This window comes from Berghia stephanieae, chromosome 4 (assembly GCF_034508935.2).
Source record: "Berghia stephanieae isolate SIO BIC M18660-M18661 chromosome 4, UCSD_Bste_1.3, whole genome shotgun sequence".
NCBI lineage: Eukaryota > Metazoa > Mollusca > Gastropoda > Nudibranchia > Aeolidiidae > Berghia > Berghia stephanieae.
This window is the reverse complement of record NC_088363.1, coordinates 60,497,088-60,505,914: the sequence shown is the minus strand read 5'-3', so window position 1 is coordinate 60,505,914 and position 8,827 is coordinate 60,497,088. Positions and strand designations below refer to the sequence as shown.

The window sequence follows — 8,827 nt, the reverse complement described above, 5'->3', positions numbered from 1 at the left end:
ATTTTCTAAGAATGTGTTGAACTCCGAAATTATGAAACATTCTTTTAAATAACTTGAATTGACCTTAGCACGTAGTCATTGGTATGAATCTGAGAACCATGTAAGCAAATAGCGTTGTGTTGATGCATCCTTATGTGTCATGGCTCACTATTACTTTCCTTCAGGCTGCTCTTATCACGACCAATATAAAATTGTTTCCACAGATGACAGTTTCATCTTTTATTTACATTATACAAAATGACACCATCTATTTTTAAAAGTACGAACTGGATTTTCCTGTTATTACATATTTCGTTTTACAATAATGGTTAGACAAGAACAGATCATGATTGCAATGCCATTTACTGTGATAGATGTAAAAGTAGGTTAAGATGTTTCAAACCCAATTTTCCATTACGTCACAATGAAGGGTAATGATTCCGCGGCTGCAAACAGTAATGTAGCTGGCATTTACTTCCTAATCAAACATATCAAGGCAAACATTGAAAGAAAAATACAGTATTTTTGTTTATTGTCTTGCCGTGCCCTGTTTAAGAGTGTATATCGGTGTTTATACTTTTCAAGATTTTTGATAAAGCTTAGAATTCCTTTGCAGACTTCTGTTTTTAGAATATGACATGGTACTTCAATTTCTAATTTGTATGATTTATAATTATCAGCTTATTTTTCTGAAAACATTTCAGTAGTTCGGCATTTGAATTGCCTTGTATTTTTCGTCATGCTTAAGGAAATTTTTTTTTTTTGAAATTAAAACTAAGCCTAAAACCCTCAAAACGTATGAAATATTGATTGATAAATGCGTTGAATTATATACGAATCTCCTAAAGAAACTGGCCATAGTCTTCAAAGGCCAGAAACTAACAATTACTTGCTGCAATTTGTATAATATATCATATTATGATGCGAGTCAATCGTAACATTCTTTTCGTCTAATCTATCAATTCCATCTACCAAATGATTAATGATATATGAGCAAAATGTTTTTTTGAAATATTGGTAAACCGATTCTACCCGATTTGAAACTGGAGCGTTTGCCTTTGAGTTGGGATGTCTGCCAATTACGCATTTTGCCCCTTCCTCCATTCCAAATAAGTAATGATTGCAAATAAAAAGGTCTAGGGGATTTCTCCCTTTTCCTTTTATTATGGCTTTTAAGCATTCTGCCTCCCGTGGTTCCTGTAATACTGCCTCAGAGCAAGTAGAACAAAATAAACATCAAAATATTTTCAATACTACAACACCTGAATTATAAAAGCATTACCCGCGGGTGTTGATAGTAAAAGCCACAATCTATAGTAAGCTTCAAACCAAAGCTGATTTTACGTTTACAACAAAAAGACATATCTAAGTAAATTAAGTCATCCGATCATTATATTTTCTGACTTATTCAAGTGTCAAAAAGCATTTCAAGTATTAGACGCGTCATATTAACCAGTTAACTGCCGTGCTCTGTAAAGAAACGTATTGACAAATTTGGCCAGAAAACTTTTTCTCAAATGTCGATTGATTTAAATGGCCCTCATCTTGGTAAACGCTCTAAAACCTGGGACCTCGCGAGGTCGATCGATTTTGATGGACGAGTTTTCTGACCAAATTTTGCAATACGTGTCTTTCCAGAGTACGGCAGTTAAGTGGTTAAATACTGTCATCTTAATGCGCTGGGCGTTAGTCACAAATTTGTCGTAAAGTGACATCTAAGAGAAATCATTATCTGATGCGATGTCAAGAGATGCTCATCGATTTAAAGAATCGATGCCATAATTACGAGGTATTACTTTGCAATCTGTGATCTTGGAATGCATTTCACATTTTGCTTCTATGTACAGTTCCTTTTACATTAAAAATGCAATAACAGATATGTAGTCTGATGGGGTAATTGAAACATATCTTCGTTCTGTGTTCACTGCGTTAGATGAAATCAATTTTGCATATTTTTTTCCATTTTCATTGCGCAACAAAAATTGCTAAAATAAAACAATACCTTATGGGCCAACAATCGCATCACTTAATAGTTCTCACGAAACGTTAATTAAATATACATTACATTACAAACAGAGGTTGTGTTTCCTTTCATAAGACAGCACCCCCCCCCCACACACACACACACACACACACACACCTCACCCCCACCCCCCAATCTTTCCATTTCGTCCTTTAAAGATATTACATGTGAAATTCATTTTTTAAAAAAGAAAAGTTATCAAATTTCCATTTAATCTGACTATCGTTGGAACAATTGTGTGTGGAAAAAATGCAGAATATGTCAAAATTAATATTTACCACGGAATGAAGACTTTCTTATCTTGCTTATAAAATAAGCCGTGTTTTATAGAATCACTTCATTTAAATGTTATAGACGCCACGTTTATAATCTTGATATGTAATAAATATATGTACCAGTAATATATAAACTTAGTCTTAATCAAAGAATACGTTGCATACTAGATGGAGTCACTTCATAACGACTCACTCAGTCCTCTTACATTGGAAGTCAAAATTCCCACAGCGATGGACGAAAAGTGGTCAAACGATTCCACAACCCCAAGCTCAAATCAAATAATTCCAGATAAAGTTATGGATATTCTTAATCTTTACGTCGACCTCATACTAAGGGGAGTAATAGCATTATTTGGTATTGGCAGTAACATCACCAACATGATCATCTTCCACAGACTGCGCTTAAAGGACAGTATGAGTGTCGGTTTATTTGGCTTGTCGTTTACCGACTTTCTGGTGACTCTATTGGGATTCGCAGGCACATGCTGTTTTGCCTGGGATGCCTTCTTCCCACATTTTTCATTTAATCCTGTCGTATTCCAATTCATGGCGTTTGGGTGGTATAGAGACACGTGTTATCTGGTATCTGGGTGGGTAACTACAATTTTAAGCGTTGAAAGATGCGTGTGCGTGGTATCCCCCTTCCGGGTAAAGCAAATCTTCACGCGCGCACGCTGTGCAGCCGCAATCATCGTCGTATATATTGTCCACTTTGCCGTTCATATGCCTGTATTCCTTTCACAAAAGCTAGTATGGAATCCTGTAGACGTAAAAATTAATAACAAGACAATTGTCACAAAATACAAGATGGCTGTCGAATTTTGGGACAACCGGGATGACATCCAGCTTTACATCGATATTGCAAATGGCGCTGTTCTTCCAATCCCATCTCAAGCAATTGTCATCATTAGCGTCGTTTGGATGATATACGGTCTGCAAGCGTCATCGAGAATTCGAAAAAGCGCCATTGACGATGACAGTAACAAGAACAGTAAATCTAATCTCTCCAGCAAAGAAAGCAGATTAGTCAAGGTGGTTTTATTTCTTGCCATCATCTTGACTTTGTGCAACATTCCACGGTTTCTTGCCGTTTACGCAAAACAGATATTCGATGAGGTGTCCATTGGAGGGAAATATGTCAATGTATATTCATTACTGGGAAATATTTCTGCCATTGCAGGGATCATAAACTCGTCTGTCAATATATTCGTCTACCTCATCGTCAATTCCAGCTACCGTCAAGAGTTTAAAAAGCTGTTTCACTTGTCTAAAATAGAACAATGAGTAATTGGCGCTTCAATGAATCAAGTCAAAGTCATCCTTTCCAGTTGTTTCGGTGCCTTTTTTCTCAGTTACAAAAGCCGTTTTCCGATTTACTCACATGAATTTTAGGAGAAATAATTTTATTTTCTGAATTCGCGTTGGTATGAACTTCTATCACCAAAGAGTGTTATGTGTGTCATTTTAAATAAATAATTTGATCTAATAGATTAATCTTCGAGGCACCGCTCCGCCCCAAATTATTAAAAGCGATACTTTTATCAATTTCATTTTTGTTGTTGTTGTTATTGTTGTTGTTTTATCTACACAATTTTACAATCTCGTCAACCGTACCACTTTCAATTATGGGATAAATTAAATGAGCAGCCACTGGTGTAAGATAAAAATCTGAAAAGGTGTATTTGGAACAGTGCCAGATAAAGTAGAAAAAAAAAACAATTAAAAAATCATCCCAAAAATCAATCTGTCAAGACAGGCTGGTTTATGCGGAATAATTTTGTCGGATTACCCTGATGTGTTAAATTTGATTTTAAGTAACACAATTTATATTAGAATAAAGATATAAATTCAGGTGAATAAGTTTTGTTTCTTAAACTTCATAAATCTTAAATTTTCTATTTCTGGCCATATTGTCTATAAATTAAATTTTTCAGATGAGAAGCACGATACCAAATTTTCGCAGTAGATCACAAATAATATATGTATCTTTTGTCAGAGCATAACAGCCAGTGTTCTTTTATTAAGTGCTTTGTAATGATATGATTTCCTGCTTTTGTGGTTTCATAGCGATTCATATTGCAGTGATATTTTAAATTCAGTAAGAAAAAAGGAAAATATTTGGAAAGTTGGAATACTCTAATCTGCTGTTACAAGCATTCAAAGTAAGGAGAAAAAAGGCAAGATCAAGCTGGGTAGATTTCTAAAGATAATTATCTCCTCGTCTATTTTAATGCCCCTTTACCAGTCCCATAGAGAAATAGATATTAGGGGGTATACACTTAAATGGTAACGATATAGATGTATCAAAACATTATATGTAATAAAGCAAAGATTTCCTAGAACCAATTAAAATACATTCATATTTTTTCTCCTCTGAGTAAAAGGCCCCGGGCTAGGCCGGGGCAAAACCAAATGCTCCAAAATCGAAAGCATGTGCGCAACGGATCATGGAGAAGAAAATTGACATTGGAAGGAAGCAGAAGAGACGTTCTTGGTCCTCGGGGAATTTCTATTTACTACAAACCCAAAATGGTGATAAACAAAAATGAATATAATAGCTTCAAAAAAGAACAGAATACCAAATACGGAACGTTTAGGCCCAAAGCCCTTCTTCAGCCAAAAAAAAGAACAATAAAACCATTGTTTTCTGAAGAAGGTTTTTAGCGCGATTGGAATTTGGTACTTTTTCAGCTGTTTATTTTCATTTTTGTTTATTACGTCTTCCGTTCACTGCTTAGTATCACTTAAACCCAGAATGTAGCGTTTACTCATATAAACCCAATGTCTTACTCAGACCCAGCATTATAGTTGATGCTGATGTTGCATGGTAGCAGGTCTGCAAAAAAAACTGAATAGTCAGAGTTGTGATGCAATTATTTTTGTAAATTATATGAAAAGGATACGTCGCTGAATTGAATCAGCATTAGATCTGTTACTGACTTTTTGCGCCTCGAATATATTGGTCAAGGACGACAAACTTCAAAAGGACGTCAATGCTCTGGTCAATGATCAAGGACCCGAATAAAATTGGATTCATTAGACTTTGTTGTTGATGGTTTCATCATAAACTGAAAATAGTTAAATAAAGTTTAGATTATGAAATAAAATGGCGTTTGCACACCATCGTTTGGTCATATCATTGCATAGGAAACACAAAGAGTTCAGTCACATATACTAAGTAAAAAAAATTTAAAAATAAAAAATAACGCATCGCTTTTTGATCATCTGTAGAGTTATAACATCGAGGCGATATAATTACAATAATAAAACAGATAAAAATAACAGTCAATTCTCTTTCCACTGGTATATGAAATGCTGAGGTTATCGAAGCTTTGATGTATCCTATATGCGAAAGAAAAAAAAACATGTCCAGATCACACACTACACGTGAAGAGCTAATACACACAATTTGCTTTGGTCGCCAAGTGAGAACTAATGTCATGTTTGCATTGCTAAGAAATGCATTATGTTGGACAGATATCAATTCTTGTTTGCATGGCAATGCCACAAAGAATAAATGATAATTTGTTAAGATTTAATAACGTCAAATTCTTATCAACGCGTCGCCAACGCACCACCATGCCTCGATTGTCTGATACACAGAGAAACCAAGCACTTAGACTTCATGTTGCTGGATGGTCAACTCAAAGAACAGATGATCATTTTGCCTGCAGCAATAGGATTCAATAGTCTGATGTCACCTCCGCCCAGCAACGAGCAGCTTGATTCTAAACAAAGAAAATCGGTACTTTTTATTATTCATGCTTGCTAGAACGTTTTCAAATGTCATGTGATCAGAATGTATAAAAGTCAAAACATGATCAGATTTAGAATGCTTTTCTTCTCTGGATACACTTTTATGATCGTCGGAGAAGTATTTCATAAGGGCGTCCGCCATTGTTCCGATAGTTTAGAACCAGTTACTAAGGTACTATGCTTCATTACGAGGGAAGTGACGTCATGACTGTTGAAGCATATTCCACTATTGCCCGCCTTATTCAAAGAAACAACAAAACGGGTAAGGTCTCTGACTTACCAGGGTGAGGTAAACAAAGAAAAATCACCCAAGCTGACGACAACAATATTTGTGACCAATATCATGAAAATCCACTCACTCCAAGAAGAATTGTGGCGAATGACCTGAAGGTTAGCCAACAGACTGTTAGGAACCGTCTCAAAGAACAAGGTTTAAAATGCCGATCCTTCTGACATACTCATTGACGAATGGAACAACATTTCCCGACAGATGATTGTACGATCCATCCGCTCCATGAGTAAAAGAATACAGCTTATCATCGATGCCAGAGGTGGACATAACCGCTACTAAACAAAGATACATTTTGGTGTAGGTAAGAAATCAGGTTGCTTTTTTCAATGAAAGATTGGGAACCGTTAATATCGGAACATATTGTATTTTCATATAGTATTATGTCTGTAATCGCATACAATGAATTGTTACCTGGCAAATTTTTTTTTGGTTTAAATGTTTCACCCATTCAAAAAACGATGCGTTATTTTATTTGTTTTGTTTTGTTATGTTTTGTTTTGTTTGGGGGTGGGTTTTTTTTTTGTTGGGTTTTTTTTCATATTTTGTTATTTTTCTTTTTGTTGCTTATTATAGTTTAAGATATATTATACCAGTGCTTGCTCCCTAATTTCTAAAAGGATTAGAGGCGTTGCTGAACTCTACCTGTTTGTGCTTTTTAGAGAAAAGACTAAGCTCTAACTTCCATGGACATGAATAGGAACACCTAATGAAAAGTGATACGAGGAGACTAGAGAGAATTTATTCACTTCGGAGGTCATCAGAATCTCATCAGACCGCGTTAGATCACCAAAATTATAACAAATGAAAGACTTTTCATTTAATAGTTTAACAGAGGACAGTTTTAAGTAACTGAAAACTGTCTTCTTTCAAAATATCAAATGATTTTTTGTTTTTTTTAAAGGTCAATATCCCTATGCCTATGTTTATTGTCGTATGTATAAGATGGCGATAAACCTAAACTGGCAAAGCAACGACAAACATTGGGTGTCTCTTATTCCTGAGGTTAATAAAAAGAAAAAAATATCAAATGAAAATGAAGAGAAGTTTTCCGTGTGTCTTAAATTTGTTGGTTTGATGTGTCTGTCGAGAATACCATGGAATTGGGGAGATTGAGTCTCAGCAAACATCTACTCGTGATCCCAGCTAGATATCTAAAGCCTCAGACAGACGCCTGCATTATATCCTTTTAAAACGGAGGACACACAAAGATCACTCACTTGCTCACTAACTAGTTAGTCGTTGCAGGAACGTGTGGGATAAAGAAGCCCTTTTCCATTTTAACCGATTCATTGTTTTCTCCAGCAACTTCTGCATTCAAAGGCATGTCCATTCCCTGATGTTCTCAATCCCCCGCCTGAAAATTGGTAGGTTGGCCTGGGAAGTCTGATCAGGCACAATTCAGCGACGTATCCTTTTCATATAATTTACAAAAATAATTGCATCGCAACTCTGACTATTCAGTTGTTGTTTTTTTGTTTTTTTTTTTTTGCAGACCTGCTACCATGCAACACCAGCATCAATCTTTGCTTTCCTGATGTATTGATTTGTTCTGTTCTTGGTGCATGCAATTTTTCTGTAATATTTACTTTCAAAAGCTTCTATGCATCTTTCCAACCTCGCTATAAAAGTCCAAGTCTCACTCAGAATGGTTGAGTGGTTGAGGGGTCAGTACAGTACTCCATGTCCACTCAAATTGATTGGGCAGCTGGGTCTAATAGATCTGACGGTGAGTACTTTGCGATAGCGTCCTATCTTAAAAGGTAGAAAGCAATTGTCATTGTCCGTTTCACGCTTTAGAAACCGAGATAAACTCTGGCTCTATGGGTCAAATGGTTCTAAAGGACTACTCGTTCTGTCTGGTTATTGTTGCTACTCTGTATTTTAGCAATCCTATTCAGAATCCTTTATTTGCTTGATCTTGTCTTGTTAAATAACATACTTAAAGCACATTTCTTCCTCCGACCTGTTTATCAACCAGTTTGATATGTATATGTTGTTGTGTTTTTGCTGCTCACTATGATCTTTTACGTTCCCTTGCTTTTCTGCATGCCGCACTTAGTTGCACTGCTGTAATAATAATATAAATGCTACATATATTCCATGTACTCATCTCCAAGGGGAAATCTGTCTTTACGGTCTAATCTCAGGGAATACTAGAATAACCCAGGCGTCAACCACAGTGCAGTGCCGCATAGCTAGAGAGAGATGACTTGCTCAGAGCCACACAGCAGGATGAGGAGTCGAACCACAACTTTCTGGGTACAAAGCAAAAGCCATACCGCTGTGACATGCTCCCCCATGTAGCCTGTTAGGAACGCATTGGATTTCGTATTGTCTACTCTCAACTCAATGCCACATGCACAAACTTCACCTGCCATCGATAGATATTTTTGTCTGAATTCCTGTGGAGTTTCTTATATAATTTTCTCACAGCGAGAGTCGCAGCTCTGTCTGACCCCAACAGATAAGTAGTAAGTAGTAGTAAATAATTAATTTATATAG

General features: G+C 36.1%; 1 protein-coding gene across 1 annotated transcript; it reads left to right on the top strand.

Annotated features, from left to right (window-relative positions):
* The first annotated feature begins 2,344 nt into the window (after positions 1 to 2,344).
* Positions 2,345 to 3,822, top strand: LOC144970946 (uncharacterized). Its single transcript, XM_078911152.1, has one exon. It carries the CDS (start codon positions 2,446 to 2,448, stop codon positions 3,559 to 3,561), a length of 1,116 nt encoding a protein of 371 aa, XP_078767278.1. The 5' UTR covers positions 2,345 to 2,445; the 3' UTR covers positions 3,562 to 3,822.
* The last annotated feature ends 5,005 nt before the right edge of the window (positions 3,823 to 8,827 follow it).

Coding starts and splice junctions, on each gene's coding strand:
- LOC144970946 (XM_078911152.1), top strand. CDS start 2,446: ATGGAGTCACTTCATAACGACTCACTCAGTCCTCTTACATTGGAAGTC.